The sequence below is a fragment of the Dufourea novaeangliae genome, unplaced genomic scaffold (assembly GCF_001272555.1).
Source record: "Dufourea novaeangliae isolate 0120121106 unplaced genomic scaffold, ASM127255v1 scaffold30, whole genome shotgun sequence".
NCBI lineage: Eukaryota > Metazoa > Arthropoda > Insecta > Hymenoptera > Halictidae > Dufourea > Dufourea novaeangliae.
The window spans coordinates 339,356-362,271 of NW_015373906.1; the positions used below are offsets into that span (position 1 = coordinate 339,356).

Sequence of the window (22,916 nt, forward strand, 5' to 3'; positions counted from 1 at the left end):
GTGTGTGTGTGTGCACATAGAGTGCCGAACGAGAAAGAGGGAAAGAAAGACGCAGATGGAACGAGTGTGTGTGTGAGAGAGAGAAAGTCGCGAAGGGAGAGAGGATACACGAAGGAGAAGGAAAAGGAGGTAAGAGAAGGGAAGAAGAGCCTTAGCCAAGAGAGACAGTAGAGAGGAGGTAGAATTCGAAGGAGAGTGGGGGAGACGAGTCGTCGAGTAGTGTTCCCACGGTTCCGAGCCTCGGCACAGCCGTTCAGTATGCGGGTCAAGGAAAGGTTACGCTTGGCTCTCTGTGTGTGCGCGCGCGCCTTGCTCTGCCCACTAATATACCCATCCGCGCGCTCGCCTCTATGTGTCTGTACAGTATATATATGAAAATGGCCTGAGTCAATTAAATATTCTATATTGATATTTATACATTTTTATATCGATGTAACGTAACACCAAATAAGTGATACGTTCAATTATTTTACATCTTTTAGTTAGACCACTTTCATAATCACCGACACATGTACATATAGATATAAATATATATATATATACAAGGTGTCCCACGAGCCACTCGAATATCACCGAAACTTATGACGATATTAAGAAATGTTTCGGACAAAAGTTAAATGGTATATGAGGGGGGCCACACTTTCTGATACAACTTTGTTTTTTTTTCTTAAATGGAATCGTATATTTTTGCGCCCTACTTGAGAAATACGATTCCATTTTTAAAAAAACAAAGCTGGCTTCATATGACCTCTGCACGTCCGCAGAGAAAAAAATTCCATCGGCATGTGTGGCCCCCTGATACCATTTAACTTTTGTCTGGAAAGTTTTTTAATATCGTCAAAACAGTTTCGGCGATATTCGAGTGGGTCGATTTAAATGGGACGCCCTGTATATACAAATATATAAATATACGTGCATGTATCGCTATACTATCGTAGCAAGTGGAGGGAAAAAAAAGTCGCCGTGTAGCCGTCGACGTCGTCGCATGACTATACCATTAAATCCCTTGGTACCTATACACTGGGCCGCCTGAGCGTAATCGAGAGAAGGCCCGCACTCGTCGTCGCCCGGGACCGAGGCGCAGGAACACGATCGGACGCGCGCGCGATCATTAGAGAAAGACGAAACGAAACGAGCCGCCGAACTGTGCCGCTGCAGCCGCCAAACGTGCGCGGATATACTACTATATTCTTGTGTGGTAATCGTATATGTGTGTGTACGTGCGCTTAAGCCAGTGAGATACTCGAAGCATCCATGTGTTTTTTTTTTTCGACAGACTTCCTAGGACGCGAAACTGATTTTTCTGATAGCCGTGGATGCAGGGAGAGACAGAAAAATTGGGTGCACGGAAAACGCGTGGTGTTCGTGGATTCTCGGTGCTCGAATGGGCTGGTACTCGGAGCGGTATTTACTATTCGAATATCGGTATTCGATGATATTCTCTTTCCGAATACTGGTACTCGATGATATTCCCTTTCATAATTCCACTATTCGGGAGTGGAGAAGGGGTATTTACCATCCGAATACCAGTACTCGTGCTGTATTTTTCATCCAAATAACTGAGCTGCATAACAGTGTAACGGTGCTAACAGAATTATAATACAGTGTACACCTCGATACCACGGGGGATACATGGAAACAGATTTCGACACGAAGTCATTGCAAATTAACAGGACCCAGATATCGTCAACATGGCGTGGCTGTTGAGACACACACGCGCGCGCGCGCACGCTGAAAGAGAGAGAGAAAGCCAGGACATAGTGAAATGATGCACACAGATGTGCATCTTCATCGGTATTCAGATACAACGCGGCACGACCGAACGTGGACTCCGAAATTTCAATGGGAGAAAGACCCCATATAAGATCGACGATTCTTTCACGTATCACGAACGGGGCCAACATCCCCCATAGGACTCTGTCTCTCTCTCTCTCTCTCTCTCTCTCTCTCTCTCTCTCTCTCTCTCTCTCTACACGGTAATTGCGTTCAGGCGCGATCGTATGGGCTATTTCCACGCGTAGAGATATACGCAGCAGGCAAGCGTAATTCGAACCGATTTTATTGCCCTGTGTAGGTATGTATGTATGTGTTATTCCAGGGAATATTTCTCGAATACATAAAAAAAAAACACCGAAACGACACATGAGCGGTTTTTCTAATAATTTCGAAGCATACCACCAGATTAAAATCAAAGGAAAGATAATCGCGAGTACCGTTAAAAAAATTTTGTTTTATATGACCTATCGATATTCCCATTTTCATACAAAATATCTTCTTTCTTTTTGGTTAATTGCAATGTAAAACATTTTGGTCACCTGACTTTAGGAACAACGGAATCGACCTATACCTGTCGCGAGAGATCTGTACGCGCAGCACCTAACCAGAAGAGTCTCTCCACGCCACGTTTTGTAAACATTCTCTCTGCAGTCGTCGATCCACAGGCGAGAGGGGCCTATTTCACTAGAATCGCGACCCGTCGGCGATTTACTACCACGACGTGTTGTGTCGTGATCGTGTCGTGGCCGGGAAATCGGTGCACCGCATGCACCGAGTAGAGAGGATACTTTCAGCCTCTGAACTTTCCGCAACTGCGCAGTTATCCCGTGTTCGAAAGGAAGATTTCGATTCCACACAACGAAAGGGACGATCGGCGTGGTACGATCGCGCACACACCAAATCAACTATTTATGAAAATTTGTCAACTCGGATGGTGAAAACTAGATTTCTTTTATTTTTCAGAAAAAAAGCTGACATCGAGTTATTATTAACCATAATTTGTACAAACCTTATAAACATTATGTACATTACAAGCACAGTTTCTTGTTTTGCGAGCATCCGCGCGCCTATAAATTCCAGGTCGTCTGGGACGTTTTAAAACAGAGGCGAACCCGCTCCTCCAGACGGACGCGCGTCTATTTTCGAGATTATGATTTTTGTCTCACTGGGGGAGGGGGTGGGGTGATAGGGAGTAGGGACATTTGTGTCGAGTCGCACGCGGGAACTCGTTCGAACGACGTGGCCGTTGCACGCCGCCGGCTAACGGGACAATTAACCCCGGCCCGTTCGAGTAATTAGATGATCGAGTTAACTGCAAACCTCGGGTTAACGTCGGACCTACCGAGATTCGAGGCGAGGACGAATCACGGGAAATTAGCGTTCCCCCGTCCGACTGCGACGTGATCGTTTTCTCCCCCCTCGATTCGATTAGCTCTCTTCTGTTTTATTATTCGCGGTTAAAATTCATCCCGCGCTGCACGCTACACGTACACCGTGTGGTCCCCGTATGATTCGTGTTGAGTACAATCGGCGAGTAGTACACCTATCCCCCAATTTCCACAGTACTTTTATTTACAGGACTTCGCTTTTACACGGTTTTCAAAATAACGGATTTTCAAAAATGAAAACTGTTAAAAATAAAAATTTACGCCGTGCGCATACTTGCACAGTCATTTTTTAATAACGTTCGTTTCTTCACACAGGCATTAAACCAGTAAGTTGAAAATATCGATATTAAACCAACCAACTTGAAAATTTTTTTTATTTTACATCGCATCGAAAAAATGCTCTGAACGAAAAAAAAAAACAAATCAACGAATGCAAGACACACGCGCAGTCTGAATTAGGATCTTTGAACCCCATTTCCGTATTTATAGCTTTGCGCGCCGCAGGATTCCCGGCAAATACAGAAACTCGCCGGATCGATCTCTCTGTGGTCCCCTTTCGGTACCACAGTTCCTTTCTACCCCCCCCCCCCCCCCCCCCCCAAATGACACGACGCAACAGACACGAATTTAAAAAACAAAAAACCTACTGAGGGGTAGTAAAAAGAGACGTGCGTAAGTAAGGTGTGCGTAAGAAAGCAAGGGCCAAGAACTCCGTGGCGGCGCGCCACGTTACGACGGAAATCCAGCCGAATGCCGTGAATTCCACCCCCTCCCCTATCACGTTAAAACACTTCCAATCAATTTTGACGCGTTACTTTTGATCAAATCTTTGTAGTATAAGATTTTTCTCTTTCTTCAATTGTCAGACCTGGTCCCACACATATGGCCGGTAGTTTGTATTCAAGATTTAGGGTAAATGTTACACACACACACACACACACTTGCTATAAGAATAGAATATTCCTTTTGTATCCGGGGTAATTCTTCAGACGTGTAAGTCGTAACAAAAAAATACTGCAAAGCAAAGGGTTGATATAGGAAGTTGAAAATTGAACCAACTTGTGCTAGTGTTAATTTATAATGTTTATTTCAGAAAGATGCACTATTATGTCGACCGATCTCAATTTTTGATTTTGAACAGACGTACCACTATGACGATCAAAGTGTTAACGACTGCAAGAGGTCTATGGGCACGCGCGCGCGAACGATTATCCGTCCAGAACGAGGAATGTAATATCGTCGGTTGGACGAAGCAGAAGAAGAAGAAGAAGAAGAAGAGTACAGGCGGTATGTACACGTAGAAAGGGAGAAATGGATAGACAGAAAGAGGTTGTAGGTGTGCATATATTCTTTGGCGTCTGTATGTGTATATGCATAAGTACGCGTGTGTGTATAAATATATATATATATATATATGTATATGTACAATATATGTACACTTACGTGCATTCGTCGGGTCGGCTGCAGTGTCCGTGCTGCTCGTCGCATCCGGGCAGGCAGCGGGCTGAAACGAGTAAGAAAAAAATCTTAAAGGTTAAGGCAACTCTTCGCGAGAGGTCGATCGCGTCCCTCACGACTGCACGAGGCGGGTAGATAGGTAGGAACACACATATATACTCGGTACAAACACACACACACACACATACACGATGCATCTCGACGTGCATTCCCTGGGCCTTTGGTAGTCGGGTACTGGAACTCCGATAATTTACCGGTGGGTACCCCCTGCTACAGGCTTCGGGCCCGACCCCGTTGTTAATCGAGTCGTAAAATCGATTGTGTTTCAAACGATCGCAAAATCGGCTCTCTCCCTCTCTCTTGGTTTCCGACAAAGCTGCGTTCGATTTTTGCTTTTTCTTCGGGGTAGAAGTCAGATAGGGGGGACTATACGAAGGAATTTTCAGTTGGTACGAAGAATATGACACACTTACTGGATCCGTCGTCCTTCTGGGTACACACGCAGGCTTTTCGTTCCATCGTAAAGGAAACCGATTTCCTTGTGGACAGGTGGATCATTATTCGTTCACACCTCGACATTCCCCGATGGGTGGATCTCGGGGCTGATTAAAATTTATGTCGTATATATGTAACCACACGAACCATCGTTCCCGTTTTCCGGGAATACTGGATATGGGAACGGAGGAGAGAGTCTGACCGCGGGGCCGTTGCCTCGCATAGCTGCACGTACGTACCACAGCCCCGACGACGATACGTTGCGTGATCGAACGCGTACGCCTGTGTGTCCCCTGGCAAGGCTGATAAAATTGTGTCACGTGTGGTGAAGATCGTTGTCTTATCGTATACACACCTTTAACGTCAGGTTTCCCACCCCCTTACCCTAATTGGCCAATTCCAGTCAGTTGCAATCGAGAACACCCCCCTCAAGGATTCCAGGAATGCTCCCCGCGAAGGGGAAAGAGACAGATTTGTGTACGGACGCAATGAAATTGTGTCGCGTGACGAGTCAGAGCTTATCCAGAGTCCGCAAATACCCAAAGTCTTACGGGTTTTGGCTCGTAGCCACCGGTCGAGTAAATACATACAGATCGAATCATATACATACTACACACGGGAATCACACATGTCTCACGTCACCTTTTCTCTCTTCCGAGACCACCTTTCTGTTAGCCGAACCCAAGGAGGAAATTATAAAAGGGGGGTTGGGGGACACTAAAGAATGACGTCGGATAAACTATACCAATGCGGAATCATGAAATGTTATGTGTCGTTCGAACTTGGCCTGAATCCTGCTTTCGGAGGGTAATGAGTGGACCGAGTCACATGGTACATCCTGTACGAACCACGAATATCACCGTGTTACCATGTGACCCGTTCCCCTCCCCCATTCCGCGATCAGCGTTTCTTCCATGTCACGTGTGCCACATAATAAACTGTTTCAGGTACGCGCACCTTGTTTCGCAACGATCATCTGGAGGTGTGCGGTAGAGTTCTGTGAATTTCGTAAACGGAAATAGAGGCATCCAGCAAAGCAGCTGTCTCGTCTTTGCAACAGTTATCGTATACCTGTCGCAAGAGGATAAGCTTTCTCGGCAGCACTCTGTTTTCAAAACCGATTCTCTACCCCTGTAAGTTTTCGAGAAGAAACCGGGCCATTCGTACTCGAATGGTTACGAAGACAAAAACACGAGGAAGAAAGAGATACATCGATGGAAAACAAACCCTTGGGCTTACGACGACCAGACAGAGAGAGAGAGAGAGGGAATGAGGCAAACAGGGAGAAAGAGGCTAAGAGATGCAAAGGGGTTCAAGGACTGGCGGCTGGCGGCCAGGACCCGTGTCTTCCTGAATGAAGGGGTTGAAGGTGGTATATCGGCCGGACAGAAGGTGAACCCCTTTCCCTGGAGGGCTTGCTAGGGGTCACGCGGTAAGGACACTGGAGAGGGGGGAGCTGATGGGCCGCCGTGACCTTGGCACCGAGCGCAACGGCCCACGTAGACTCTCTGGGCTCCTCTCCGGTCGTCGTCGGCTGTTAGCTCGATCGCAGAGAGGAGACGAGAGAACGGCTAAAGAGGACCCCGATGGTATTTATAGAGTGGAGAACACGGAGAGAGAGCCCCGACGATTCCCTCACTTCTCTCGTTCGGTGGATACACACAACAGCCAAGTCAGTTGTTCCAACCCCGTTGAAACGAGTCGAGAATCCCAGAGATTCTTGGACAGAACCACTCGGTGGGAGAGAACAAACGAGACGGGGGGAAATGGTGTTCCTGAATTAAACCTCGCGGGGATTACGTCCGATTAAGTTTATATACTTTAGAACGATAATGGTCTGTCCCCTGGGTAATACGCCGTTCCGTTCGCGGGCTTCTCTCTATCGGTATGTGCAGACAAAAACATTCCACGGTGTCAAAGTTTAAAGGAAACACCTAGAATACCACCTATCCGTTGTGTTCGTTACGTCCTGAAAACCGAAACCCCTGTTACGTGTCGAACCGTGGAGTGTGTGTCAGTCCATTTAAATGTCCAGCAGACGTCTGGTCCGTTTCCCCTTTGTCAAGAATATCCAGGGCTTTCTAGGTGTTGGGGCAACGTACATATCGATTTTTCACCCTCAGGTGTGCGGACACACCTAGCCCGTAACCAACGTTTTTCGTGCCTCCTGACCTTTCGTGGAACTTCAGTGACAATGAGGCCCCCGCAAGGCATCTAAAGTCTCCTGTCTCTCTTAACCTACCCCCTCGAGTCTACCTGTTGTACGCGATATTGTTGAGCGCACAGAGATGAAAGAAACATCAGAGTTCGGCAGCAGGTACACCACGGGGCCAATAAAGACACACCGTAGAGGGACAAGGAGAGGGGGAAAAATGCGTGGATCAGGACGCAGAGGGAGGTGAGACGGGGTTGAGTTGAAAATGGAAGCGGACTGTGAACCGCCGTTGCAGCTGTTCGGTTAAAGCACCGAGAGCTGTACGTGTGCAGCTGTTCACGGGGCCCACTTCGGCCTGTTTCGGCTCGACTCGCCGTGTTGCAGCTGCCTTCTTCTGCAACCCCTGTTATATACAGCGACTGGCGGCCCCCGTGGCACCCCCGAAAATACGCTGCTGCCAGACCAACCCCTATAGCTCCTACCCCTGTGGCCTGCTGCGTTGGCCTCGTTAACCCCTTTTCGCTAGAGGATCATCGAGCGCGCCCAAACGGTACGGTAAGTGTTATTGCCGTGTCGTGGTGTTACCCCTCTAGCCCTGTGTTCCTTCTCTTTCACCACCTCGACACAGACGGAGTGATTAACCGTTTTTTTTTTTTTTATAGGACTTTGCCCCTGCTACCGTGTTACGTGCTTTTGAACCCGTTCTTTCTCGTTATACTCGTCCACGGAAACACTATCCGATAAAAAAAAAGTTTCGAAAGCTATGGTGTAGATCGCCAACGTTTTTCTCCCAATCAACATACATACACTTTCTTGTCCTTTTTTTGTCCTCTATCCCCGTCCAGAAAGGGGCACAAACACCGAGAGTCACCTGAGCAAACGTTCTGTGGACGCACAGACGAACACTAGGTCCTTCGTTGCGATACCACAAGGAAACGAGATTACACACACACACACACACACACGTTCATATGCGTGTATATGTTCCAACTACCATATTTTTACCAACGAAACCACGTTCTCACGGAACCCGTCCCCGTGGCAGGGGCAAGTTCAATTTCAAAATACCCGTTTTCCCCGTGAATATTTCTACATATACAGAGTCTTTCATTTAAATCGACTCACTCGAATCTGTTCGAAACTGTTGACGACATTAAAAGATTGGTCAGACAAAAGTTAAATGATATCAGGGGTCACACTTTCCGAGTGTGAGTAACTTTTTTTTATGTGCACACGTAGAGGTCGTTTGAAGGTCAACTTTGTTTTTTTTTTTTTTTTTTTTTTTTTTTTTTATGGAACCGTATAGTTTTTCATGCACCAATTCATCATAAGTGACTTAACACTTTATGTAGGGAATAGCGAGTAGCATCAAGTAGTGCATTAAAAAAATATAAGATTCCGTTAATAAAAAAACTTGACCTTCATATAACCTCTACGGTTACACGTAGAAAAAAGTTACTTACATCAGAAAGTGTGCCTCCTGATATCATTTAACATTTTCTAATATCGTCGACGGTTTCGCAGATATTCCAGTGGGTCGTTGTAAATGAAACACCCTTTGTATATTATCCGGCGGTAATTAACACGAGGAGCCCGGTGTAACGCGGAGCAATAAAATCATCGCGCGAGCTCGAATAGAAGCTGGTTTTCTCCCTAGGAGGAAGGGTGGATCGGGGCAACAACATACATACATATAACACGACTTTCTCATCGCCTCCGCAATGCTGGAGGAGTAGGAGGAAGGAGGTGTGGAGGAGGAACAGGAAGACGGCGAAAATCCTGGAAACGGTGGCGGCGACCGCGTGGGCGTGTGTTCTCTCTCTATCTTTCTGGGGGCCTCAGGCCACGTGAGAAAAGATCGGCCCTCCCGATCAGCGAGGACACAGACGGGGCTCTTTTCCGTCGCGAAATCGCCGCACGAACGCGAGAGACGATTCCACGAAAGACCCGGGAATGCCACGAAATGAGGAGTAAGCAGTCTATTAGTAATCAATGCGCGGAGAAACTTTGTCGAGCGGCGGCCCGATCGAGGAGTGCAACGACCGATCGCGCCTCCACGAGGAGACACCAAGAGAGAGTGAGAGAGAATGCTTGTGGCTGGCGGTGAAGACACGAACGCTCGGGCCTCTTTGGCTACGCGAGGAAGGACGCGACCGCGGAAGGTCGACGCCGATTCCACGAAGATATTGGGCCTTCTCTTTTGGAACGTAACGAGACTCGTAGAACCTACTGCGGGTCGATACTCTGCGCGATAATGCGTATAGAGATGATGATCGCTTATCGTCGATATGGGGGTAGGATATGTCCGCGCTAATCCGCGCCCTACTCCATTTTCCATCCAATGATTCCGTGGGTCGGGAGTTGTACGGGAAAGAGGACAAAACACAATGTTTCAACAGACCCCGATGGAACGCTGTGTATTCCATCCAGCGAACGGTCTGACGGGGGAGGGAAAGGATTCCTCGGCGGAATGTAGGGGACTTGGCACGCTCGCGAAGACAGCAAAATAGAGGATTGACTCTAAATCTCGGATGCCATCGTGCGGGGCCGCCGTTGTTGCTGATGGTGTGTGTTTGCGAAACCGACCCCCTCCCCTCGGTGGCTCCCCTCTGTGTATCCCCAGTAAATTCCCCGTACCCAACAAAGGCGGTAACGAAATTCCTGAAAGACGCGGCGGCACCAGGTACCACCAGCCTCGGTTTTCGTGCCATGGAACAAGACGAAAAAAAACGGAAGAGTCTTTTGAGCTTGCGAGGGGACGCGCAAGAGGCACAGCCAGGTGATGCTCCGTGTAACTCGCGGACCGACACGACTGGGGAGGGGTGATGGATCTCGCGAACCAACACGACCGAGGGGGTATCCCGCGAATTCAGACGCTAAAATCGTCGCTAGGAGATAGAAAGACAATTTGGTTCCGTATCGATTCTGTTTGACTGTTGCCACGAAAACGAAGAGGTCGCGGTCCACGTCCCTGGGCCCGAGACTGAAGGAGCCACACACGAAGAAAGGACCATTCTCTCTCTCTTCTCGGCATGCGCGCACAGAGAGAAAACCGAAGCTGGTAAAACGTGTGGTGTACGCGGAAAGAAGGCAGACGGACGGGCGAACAGACCACGAGCAGCAAAACGAGCTCTGCTCTGTCTCTCTCTCTCTCTGTGTCTGACCCCCCCCCCCCGTGTGTGCTTACATATATAGGTACACACGGATTAGTCCTTCGCTCGCTACGGGGCTCAGGTACGCGAATAAGTGCGACAAGGAGGATGCTGGATACGGACGAATGACCGACAAGGAGGGCTCCCGGAGAAAGAAAGAGAGAATGAGACGGGAAGGGACCGGAACAGGCGAGAAACAGAGACGGGGAGAGAGCGAGAAAGAGAGAGAAAGTGCCTGCTTGTGTTGCTCGCACACGCGCGAGCCCAAGCGTGGGAAGCTGCTGCACGCTCGGACCCGGGCTCCGCTGCACAACACACCGGGGGCCTCGTATCCTTCGTGGACTACTCGTCGAGAGAGTTCGCCGAGAGTTTCGTGCCGCCACGAACGCGCGCCTAAGCTTTAAACGTTATATAACACCGCGAGAAGAGAGAATGGGGGGGGGGGCATTGTTTTCGATCCACACTACATACTCGTCGTTGCGTCTAAGGCGAACTGACCCACACGCGCATTGTAATTTTGGTTATTACGGTGACTCACAAATTTGTTCAAGGCAGTCGCATTTATTTGATGAAAATACTTAACAAATTGCCAATTTCACTTTTAAAATTGAGAGAAACTGATCGGAAAAGCACAATGGGACTAAAAATAATGACGACATGTAAATAGAAATTGACGTGAAATAGAGTCCCTGGGCCATTTTAATGCGACCGCTTGATTACATTAAACAAAATCTAACACCGGTTTATACGAAGCATTATCGTTACAGGGAAGAAAGCATCCCCGTGTCAGACAAAGTACCAATTATTCCCTGTCGTTTGATCGATTCCTGTCACACCTATGTCCCACACCGACGGCGATCCCCCTATACCTTGGTAACTCAACCCTCCTCCAACCACCTACTCCTGGTTATCCCGAAAAAATCCGAAATTCGACGGAGCTCTCCAGTTACCATGGAACCGTATGAATTACCGAGGCTTGTTGGTCAGTACATACCGAGTGTATAAGACACACACACACACACACCCAGAGTGCACTCTGGAGGGAATTGAACGAACGTAAAAAGGAGCGAGAGATCGTCTCTGTAATTTCATACACGGAATTCCGACAAAAGGAGGGATGTCACGCGCGGTGCAGTCGCGAATGGGAAGCGTGGGAGTGCACGCATCGACGTGTGTACATATGTATGCTAGTATATACGCACTCCAGAGGATAGAGATAATACCGTGTAGGAGAGACTTACGGGTATTGCAGTAGTCGCCCTTCCATCCAGAGAGACATACCCTCTCGCCGGTCGGGCTGCAGCTGTAATGACCAAAATTGTCGTCCCTCGGCCGGCAAAGATTCTCGCAGCCCTTCCCGTAGTAATGGGCGACGCACGTCACCCTGTACTCGTACACCATCTTCGAATGAGCGCTTCTGTACTCGTCCTCGGTCCACTCCGGCCCGACGTCCAGCCACTTTTGGGTGGTCAGCCTCGTTATCAACACTTTCTCTGTAACAAGCCAAAAAAGGAAGATCTAGGTCAGAGAGACATTCGTCAATTCCTGGAGAATATACACATTTATGCCCCCTGATTTTCATAACTATTCTATCATCCATCTCTGTATATCTATAAATTCTATTTTTCCGATGTAACTTTTTTTCTATGTGTACGTGAAAAGGTCATATGAAATTACTGAATTTTAATGCACTGATTCGCCATAAATTATGTAGGGAATAACGAGTAACATCGAGTAGTACATTAAAAAAAAATATACGATTCCAATTTAAAAAAAAAAATAAAGTTGATCTTCGTATGACCGCGTTCACATAGAAAAAAATTACATCAAAAAGTATGCCCCCTGATTTCCCATTTGACTTGTGTCTGAAACATTTTCTAATATCGTCAATAGTTTCGGGGATATTTGAGTGGATCGAATTAAATGAGACACCCTATAAAATTTCTGGACAAAAACGCATCCCATTTAACATTGTTATTACTTCGTATCGTTGTGCACGGCTGTTCCCGGGACCACGCGGAACAATTCTGCAACGAAACACACCCACCATCGATACATACACCATCGTGTCTCTCTCTCTCTCTCTCCTCCTCCTCCTGCTCCCCATTAATCGCTCCATTCTCTCTGCAGGCAGGATCTTCGTGTGCCCCCCTCCCCCCACGATCCACCGACCCGACACACGTCCAATGCACCGCCGTCGACGGCAGGATACACGGCCGATTCAAACCAATTTCCCGGTTCCCAGGTTTATCGACTCGATTTCAATTTACCACCGATTAACGCGAGAGAACGCACACACCGTTGGTACATATGTACGTGTACACGCGACAATTCCCGCGACGCATTCCCTCCCCACGTGGGAATCCCATGACGGGCAGATAGGTTTCTGTGTGTAAACTCTCGCACGTAGCAGAGTTGGGTAGAATTTTATTCGAAAAATACAAAAATATCTACAAGTATCCTTCTGAACTAAAACTAAACAGTTAATGAGATTAAACACGGTAAATCCTCCGTGAGTGTCCGGAGGCTCACTGACAAGTAGAGGTACCCAGGTGTAACGCTGATGTTTTTACTGAGCTTTAGCACGCTGACAGATCCTGGAATTCCGAAGCTAATGATATTTGTCTCAGCCGCACATGGCCATTAGTTTATGAAATATTTAATATTCAGTGCCGAGAAGCCATCGAACTTTCATCGATGATTTACTGTAACTTTTCCGCTAATTGTCGACTTATTCAAGAAGAAGTATTGTTTTATTACAAAAAAAACTAGAATTTACACGTTTAAACGATTAAAAATAACGAGGTAGTTTTTTAATTTTGTTATTCGAGAACTTTTTATCTAGATACTTAATTTGCCCATCTCCGACAGAAAGGAACCAACGATGCGTGTGCGTTTGCATATCGATGGTCCAGCTTACCCCAACTACCCCGACACACACGACCACCCCATTTCGTCCCGGATATAATCGGAAGGAGCTGGTCCCCGAAATGTAGGAGTTACGAACTGAAACGCTAGAGTAATTAAGCGTGTCCATCGGTGGCGATCAGAGAAAGAGAGAAACAAATAGAGATGGTGCAGAGAACACCGATGCTCTGCGCGCCCAATGACGCGATCGAAGTGCATCGGCCTCGGGGGTCAGAGAAGGATAGGATCAACCACGTAGAGAATGTAGCAAGAGAAACAGACAGACGCACGAGGGAGGGAGTAGAGAGAACCAGAGGGACAGAGAGAGATATCGAAAGAGAGGGCAGACCGGACGTTCGTCCGCTATTGCTACTCCGCCGGCGGCACGCATCCGGCACAAAGAGAGTAAGCGTATACACAGAGAGCACGCGGACGCGTTCTGGGCTCTGGGAAAGAGGCGTTCTTCTTTTCTTCTTCCTCCCCTGTTCCTGCCCTCCCCCTCCACGTCAGGCCCACTCTTCCTCCTCCTACCTGTTTCCGTGGAGAGGAAGAAGAAGAAGAAGAAGAAGAAGGAGCACACACAGGCCCAGAGCCAGGCTTCCTACTAAACGTATTATCGTAATGGGTCGGCAGATTAGGCGGGCCAGCTCGCTCGATCAGGTGCCCTACCGAAAAACCATGGCGCGTCTCACGATGCAGCCGGGGTGGCTGGCTGATTGCTCTATCTATCTTTGTTTCTCATCGGGATTGTATACATATATACACTCTCTGTTCGTCCATACGTAGCAGCTTGCCGGACCAGTTTTACGGGGTCCGTGCGTGCGAGACCCTCTGGCAAACATCGAAATGGGGGCAGGGGGGCCGTATCATGGGCCAGCGGTGCTGTATGGTTATGGTGGTCGGTAGCGTAAGGAAGAGTTAAGTGGTCTCAGCCTCTATGTCCATGACTTTTTTCCTATGTTTGCTACCCCCACCCCTTCTTCACCGATATCCTTTCTTTCCCCTGTTTCTCTTTCGATCCTCGTAATAAACGGTTCGACACCCTGGATAATAGGGGCACCAGCGAAAGTTTTATTTTCTGCGACTTGCTTACTTCCTTTCGTCTGGATCCTCTTCCTTAAGATATCCGATAATTTTGATTCTTCGCTCCACGGGGTCTGTATATTCGATAGAGAGCAAGTCTTGTTGGCCCCTGGACGAATAATAACGATGATCCACCCTTAAACGGTGAACGCTCCGGGGACTATAATCGTCAATGAGTCAGGTGTACTGTTCCACCGTTGATCCACCTCGTGCACGCCCCACGACATGATCTAATTTAGAGTCTAACATCGACGTTTAAATGTTCAGTGCCTTGGTGATACTTGCTACTCGCTTGTGGAGAAATTGATCCTCAGGATTGGCCCACTTCGTCTCATCTCTAAGCACACGTCCACCAAGACACCACAAGGATAATCCTCCCCTCAATCCCATCATCGTCCATCTACACCCTTCCCTCCCCGCTCGCCTAAATATCTTTCAATTTTACGATTCGAGACGAATGGATAGAATTCCACGGGAGCTTATAAGCCCGTAAAGACGATGCCCTCCATCTTGAAATCGAGACACAGCGCACCAAGGCCCCGCGGAATCGGACTTTACGATTCCTCCTGGGGTCGATTCGCCGCGCAGCCGTTCGAAGGTCCCTCCACTCTTTGAAGCCACCGAAGCCACCGATCATCGTGTGTGTGTGTATATATATATATATATCGTTCCCCAGAAAATGGTCCTTTCGTTACGCCGCGGCGCGTCGTAGAGAGAAAAAGATCGAAGGACAACCTGCAAAGGTGGAAGGTGAACAGAAGAAGGAGTAGAAGAAGGAGTAGAAGAAGGAGGAAACGCTAACGAAAAGAGAAAGAAATTGGAGAAAAACAAAAGGACCATAACGCGCGAGGATTCGCCGATGGCGTGCCCGGGGATACTTAAACAGGATACACCCGCAGGGCCCCTTGCGCGCACAGCCTATTCCCAGAAGGGAAGTAACGTTTCGCTGTCGGCGAAACGGGAGTCGAGAGGAAGGAGGAGGCAGGCGGGGCCTCTCGCCAGGGCTCTATCTTCCCAGGTGATGCTGGTTACGAGTTCTGAAAACGCCGATGTTCGCACGCCAACTGCAGATGGATCGTGTACACGCGGGGCCCATCGATTCCGTTTATCTTCATTTACTTTCGGGCCCCGTGATCTCCGATGAATGTCTTGTTACTCTCTTTTTTATTCATTTTCCTCGAACACCCCCCCCCCCCCCCCCCCCCCCCCCCCCCCCCCCCCCCCCCCCCCCCCCCCACTACATTCTTTGTCTTCGTTCAGAAATGATCGATCGATCTTCCGTATGTTAGACGGGATTTACTGTAGAACATTTCTAACGGTGCCCAGGATTTCGTTCGGCTGTCGAATGGATGTTTAAAGATCGATAAATAATTTGTGTAATAAATTATTGGCCGTGTCCCTGGAAAATAGCGGAATTAGGGGGAATTTATTTGATTTCTCTTTATGCGATTCAAGAAAGAATGCCCGAGCATTCCTTTGATTCTTCGCTCTCCGAATTTCCGAGACTCGTTAGAGAAAAACCTTATACCCAGGGGCTCCCGATGAATATTCACCGTGTGCTGTACGGGAGCATAATTGCATTAAGACGCGGAATTATTCATAATTCCTAGATGCGTGTGAATTATTTAAAGAACGTGTCGGGATGGTAACTGGGGCCCCGCCGTGGCAGCGATGAGGAATTAGACACGAAAAATAAAATTCAAATCGTGTGTCTAACTGTAACACTGTACACAGTATGAAACGAGGATACAAAGAATGTAGACCAGAACAGGGGTCTCTGTCTCTCGTTGATTTCGAGCTACCTGTGAACAAACATTGATATACGGTGGAAATAACATTGTCGAACCTCGAATCGCCACACAGAGCCCCCCCACACACACACACACACACACACACACACACTCTATGAGTGGAAAAGGACCGAATCCCCGAAGACAGAATGACAAATCCATGGTGAAAGAAGAAATCCCAGAGGGGTCGAGAAGGTATACAACACCGACGAAAAATTTATGGTTTCCTTTCTCTACCTTCCCACCCCCGATCCAACCAGTCACAACTTCCCCCTTCGCCGTTTTTCGACGTGTATATCATTGGAACACAGAAGGCAAGGTATTTAATAGAGAGAGAAGGTGTTTCAGAGTCGTTTTCTGCTTGACCACTGGGTCTCGGGGGCCCTGGGTACTGCATTATACGCAATGGCGGCGGCAGTAGCGCACCTGTAAAACGCCCGGTGAACTCGAGGCCACGCCGATTCAAGGTATTCATTAACGACGCGCTAGCGGGCCCCGCGAGTAGCCCCAGACATTTTCTATTGTTCATTCAGAAACGAGCAGGGCCGACGAAGGATATAGCCTCGAGCTGGCAGGTAGCCAGATGCATTACTTACACACCGTTCCTATCGGCTGGAAGAAAAATGGGGAGGAAGATAGAGCGATAGAGAGATAGAGAGATAGAGAGATAGAGAGAGAGAGAGAGAGAGAGAGAGAGAGAGACCGTTTTGTAACCCCGATTACAGTGTCTCGGACGGTTAACCCCGTTTCCACCCCTTTTTGAGCATACACATACTCTTTATTCCTATATCCTTGTCCTACTCACGATATTAAAATTCCAATACGGATATTATAAACAAAGATTATAGGGAAATTGGAATCCTTGATCGGCGATGGACCTACATCATGTACGAACATTCAAAACTAGACGACTTAGAATGGAAAGAAGGTGTACGGACTTAGAGTGAAATATTTGATACAGGAAACATGTAAAATGTCATTTTTTTTTAAACTAGACTTGATACACTCTGGCTGTGGGGTCTAGATATATTTACTCTTAAAAATGAAGATATTTTAACTTTTTTTTTTTTTTTAATTTTATTATTCCTATCCAATAAACGAATGTTCCCTTATATGAACTTATTTTGTAAAAATAAAGTTTCATTACGTCTGTTTAAATTGTATTAAAAATGGAAGCTATTTTTCGGAAAACCCACAAAGCCGATATATCGGCTCTAAAGTGCTAAAAGAATCAGGTACAACCCTATCTGACACCTTGGAACAGTCGGAAGTGCTTGTGGATCCCCGTATGGACAGTGTCATTAAGACGATTACGAGCGAACAATTATTATACACACGGGGGATAAGATTCATCGTCGGTGGAGCCAAGTTGGCTGAGCCAGACGATCTCTTCCCGGAATCTCTGTGAGTCCCCCCTGGACGCTTATCGTCGCAGACGAAAGAGACATCGGTGAGTGAACCGATTCGACTTCCGTCTCGGATCATTATCTTCGTGGACACGAAGTAGGCCACAGGTGGTGCTGGTAGATGCGTGCGCTGCGATGATATACAGCTATCCACCAAAAGTATGATACTCAGAGTTCATAATCGATAGGGGTACGGTAACTCATTATTCCGTTACGATAATATAATGATAATAAAGTAGACAAAAATAATAATGATATAATAATTAAAGTTATGGAAAACCACCTTAAAATATCAGGATTTTAGACATGATAGTTGTTTCGTTTTGTATTTTAATTACCAGACCTGTTCCCATACTTTTGACCGGTAGTGTGTAGCCTGCGTGTGTTTCCACGGAGCAGTGTACACTGCATTCTGCTCGTGTGTGTACGCGTCCATTGCGTTCGAGAGAAAAAACGTCGAAAGGTGACAATCGGCGATGACGTAAGCCCATGTCACACACTGGCTCGCAGCCCGGATTCCCGGTGAGCGCGAGCGCAATTTACACCGCAGAGAACTCTGGTCTCCGCGGAGTCGTGTGGTCATATAAATCGGTATACGACGAGCTGGGCGCGTTTCGTTTAACAAACGTCAACCGCAAATGAGTGGTGTATGTCGGGAACGGGATTACCAACGAAAGGAAAAGCCGTGATATACATATATACATACAGGGTGAAACAAAAAAACAGGATTCGTAACTTCTGGGGTAGACATTACTCGGCAAATGTTGAAAAAAATATCCTAATAAACATAGGTCGAAATAATTGAATTTGTTTTTAAGTGACAATCTGTAAAAGAAGTGTCTTCCTTTGGCGAAAATCTTTTCTGCGAAACAAGAGAATTGTAACGAAAAAACAACGGAAGAAAGAATCATCCACCCACCCTCACATTGTGTTGCTTCCAGGATGTAGAGGAACTTCAACGCGTATTTTCCGTGTGAAATTATATGGACTTTTGATAGAGAGATAGAAAGAGTTATAGAAGGGGAGAGAGACAGAGGGTATCAAACGTGTATGTCGAAACGGACCGTATTCCGCAGGTGCGCAAGTAACACGGTTCGCGAAGTATCATCGAGGCAAACATCCAGAGAGAGTGAGAGAGTGAGTCAGGAAGAGGGAAAAGAGGAGGATGAAGGGATTATGGGGTGGCGAAAGAGAAGGAGGAACGGTGTGGGCCTGAGAAAGGAAGCAGCATCCGAGCAACGATGCGGCAATAAAGGGCTCGTTTCAACCAGCCCCGCTGGGGGCGTTATATTGCCGGGCGAATCGCCGCCACTGCGATAGACCGAGAAAGAGAGAGAAAGCGAGAGAGCACAATACGAGTCGGTATGTTTCGGTGATAAAGGCCAGGAGCGAACGTGTCCAAACAACGCCCCGAGAGAGAGGGAGAACCCGCGGATATTAATGGGTAGAGCCCTCTTTTCAGCGTGGATACGCACAGGTACATCTGTGGGATAACGGTAGGAATTCCGTTCTCGAAAGAGAGAGAGAGAGAGAGAGAGAGAGAGAGAGAGAGAGCAGACTTTGAAACAAAGGAGGAAGCCTGGCTAGATTCCCTTGTAATTAGTGGCTTCGATGAGCCTGGAACGCGTCCGCTTATCCTGGAGCCTTTGTGCCAGACTACGAAACTTAATTAAAAAAGATAAAGATGAAAACCGGAGACGGTTTTCAGTCGACTCGAAACAACACTACGGGACTGCTCTTGTTTGTACATTGTACGGAGAAAGTAAAGAAATTGTAGAAACTGCATCGTGCGTGAAGAATCAAATTAAATACCTAGGACACGAATACTTGATTAAATCTACGCGGATGAAGAAAAAAAACGAAAATTGTAATAATGTATTTGTGGGTTTAGTAAAGTTTAATACTATCCAATGTAAATTATTACCCCCAGTAAAGCCCCTAATGCAACATTTAAAATTCTATCCACATAAAATTTGTATATATCTCAGTATTCAGCACTGTGAATTTGCATAAAGTTCCACAGTCTGGTTATATTATTAGTTAGTTGTACATATACTACATTCTCATTCACTTGCTTTATACGCAAAAATCAACCACGTATAATACGTATGCTCTCTGGCGCCTCCAATAAATGTTGACCACAAGTATACCCCATAAATCAACTCGATACAAACGATGGGCAAGAATCATCGAGGCAGAGAGGTGTACCTATACGTACAAGAAACTATTCAGAACGTTCTCTCATTAACGCGCGAGGGCCCCCGCTGGAGAACAACAACAACAACAACCGTGTCTGTGTGTGCGTGCATGCAAATAACTCCTCCGGGGGCGATGTTTATTGCTTCCGCATCCGGGGAAAGCTCCTGAGGAAGATCTCCGAGCAGCGATAACGAATTATAAAAACCGTCGATCGTCTCCCCCGCGAGCACCACCGAAATAACGAAAATTCAATTAGGAGCGGTAGGACCGGCGAGGGGAAGGGGAGACCGAGTCGTGTCGGTTCTACAGCGTGCGCTCTCGCTCGGACCGACACGCATCGGAGCGCCGCACGGCCGAGTGTAGCTTCCGGTCTCCGGTTCACTCTAATTGCCCAGGCAGACGCAGGACCCTCGAGGGAATGAAATTAAACGGTGGTCTCTATCTTTCTCTGCTCCTTCTTACGACGCGACCAGAAACGCCCTGGGGTCTCCTCACTTCTACTCGAGAGTTGAAGCGCACGAGCAACACCGGACCGGATATATGTAGGTGTATGTGATACCTGCTTGAGATTGCGTATATAAGAAGTTTCTCGATCACTGTATTACCCTTTAGCCTCCAACAATTACAGAATCATTAAGAACCCGTAGGGGGAAAGGGGATACGAGAAAATTCGGAGAGTGTCGGTTCGCAACTCTTCGCTGAACACCTTGGTTATAGTGATTCGCGAAGGCTGTCGCTTCTACTTGACTAAATTATTCACCGAAATGCAATTTTTGTAACCACTCATCGATGATTTACTGTATTCGTCGTGCTTCCTGCTCACGAATCGGATCCTTCCTGTTCCAAAGAGGGGGGGATATTCACTGAAAATCGAGAACCCCCGAAGGAGGCCTAGGATTCTATATAGAAGGCAAAGATCGAAGTATGGTCAGAGACGGACTCTGTTGTCTCGAGTCCGTATATAGGGATACATCCCATACACATCCTCGTGTAACAGATGGTCTCGTGTTACCGGTGGAAGCTAGGTGCTACGGTTACACAGGAAGGAAACACTAGTGCCTCCGCCCGGTTCTCTGTGCCTCTCTATGTCATTCTCTATCTCTGTTTCTCTTGCTTGTTCTCGTCGGACCGTTCGCTATGACACAACACAACGGCGGGCCCGATGGCGGTCGGACATTGTGCACGTGGGCACGTTGCGGTAATGAGCGACGAGCATGAGTGAAAACTGGTCGTCGAAGGTAGTGGTAAAGAGTGTGGAGGACGAGAGGCGAGTGTTGAAGAGGCAGCTGGAAGCCCGATCGGTAGAATGCGGGCAACAGAGAATTCATCGAGGAGACTAACACGAAACGGTGGAGATTCAATCTGTCTGCGACTAGGGTGGGGAAAAAAAGAGTGTTGCCTGGAGTAACATCGTCGAGGGTTTCCGACATTTTTGTCGATCCCACTAGATGAAGAAGAAGCTAACCAGACAGAGACGACCTGGACAAAAAAAAAGGATAATATTTGTCCGCGGAAAAGGTCAGCAAAGGAAGTAGAGGCCAGAAGGAAGGGATACATCTCTGTTCTTGGGTGAAGGTTTAAGACTCGCGTATCGAAACCATAAGAACGGAAGAGGAAGCAGCAGGTCGTGCTGGCACGGGGGAGAGAAAGGGGTTACGTGTGGTGTCTCTGGTGAGTGTCGTGCACCGGAAGTGGCTTCTCGACGTGGACTGGTTTCGGACCCCGAATACGCGTGGCATCTACGGGGCCACGACCCAGCTGGACTGCACATGCCCCGTTTAAAACCTTCCTCGTATTTAGAGCCATATACCATAGCGAGAGAGTGAACCAGAGACTAATTTTAAGATAGTCGTCGTTCGTTTTTTTATTTTCCTTTTTCTTGTCCCGTCCTCGTCTTACGTCGTTGTGGTTTTTTTTTTTTTTTTTTTTTTTTTTTTTTTACCAGTGGGCGCGTGTCTAGAGAGCACACTGTCTCGTGCCTGATAACAGGAACACGCCCGAGTCGCTTAAATACAGCCTGAATGGTCTTCGATACGAGAAATTATCGAAAGATCACTTACCGGATGAGTGGTGTGTCGTGTTGTCCGCGTCATGGTAAGCCTCCACTATCAGCGAGAAGGTACCCTGAGAACAGATAAAACGAACGATTAATCCCGAATATCGTTGTGTACACCATCAGACGAGAGGAATTTAACAATTCGGAGATTCCACTAAAAATATTCAAATTGTCCCCCGGTTTGTTAGGAAACACTGGTATAGAATCTCTACCGCAGAAAAGAAATTTCTGTTTGTCTCTCCAGTGTTCCCGTAAATAATTCGTTAAACACTGATATGATTGTATAAAGTTCTCTAGCGACGATCATCTATTTTAGAACCGTAACGGATTGAAATTTCTTCGAGGAAAGATATTGTGTTCGATAACGTTAACACAAGAGGGGCCTCTGAAGAATATGAAAGGTGATCGAACCGATCTCCATGGAGAAAGAGGGACGGCGGCGAACACGGGCGCCAGGTAAAATTGTCCCAGAGTTCCCGTCGCGAAAAACGCGCTTGCGGCAGCTGCGCGCGCGTGCCATCGCGTATCGCAATTAACAATAAATTAAACGTCCCGAGGCGGCGTGACGCGAGCGTGAGCGGCTGCACCTGTCCCGCACGCATTAGAAGGGGTGCCTGTTTTCGTGTCCCGTGGCCTGAAGCGTGCCTAAAAAGCCGGGTAGAACACGGTGGGACCTGATGGCTGTCACGTGTGTTGCACGGGATACAGACATAGTTCAACATTGCCTCCTAAAGTTCAGAGAAGAAAGAATGACTATTACCGATTCTAATTATTATCCTATCACGCTTAACACTTTATTCACCGGTAACATATTAATAGAGACTTTCAAATTTCAGTGCTTATAGATAAAAAACCGATTAACCTCGTAATTACCATTTTGTTTTTCTCTCTTGGATTTTCTAGTCAGGGTAAACCAACCAGTAATTGGCTGGATACCAGTGAATGACCATTAAGTACGAAAATGTAAATTATAAATTTAAAAATTATTCGCTCGATTTATATGTATGTTTTTCTTTCTCTTGTCATTCTAATTGAATTATCCCGCAAATGA

The 22,916-nt window shown here is 47.2% G+C and overlaps 1 protein-coding gene across 1 annotated transcript in view; it reads right to left on the bottom strand.

Moving 5' to 3' along the window:
- The window catches only part of LOC107193832 (neurogenic locus protein delta), a 44,436-nt gene that overhangs the window by 3,543 nt on the left and 17,977 nt on the right, over positions 1–22,916 (bottom strand). The window contains exons 3-5 of the mRNA XM_015583347.1: positions 21,870–21,933; positions 11,666–11,917; positions 4,608–4,668 (exon numbers count right to left, since the gene is read on the bottom strand). Of these exons, the coding sequence (XP_015438833.1) occupies positions 4,608–4,668; positions 11,666–11,917; positions 21,870–21,933 (377 nt within the window). The remainder of the gene's footprint in view (positions 1–4,607; positions 4,669–11,665; positions 11,918–21,869; positions 21,934–22,916) is intronic.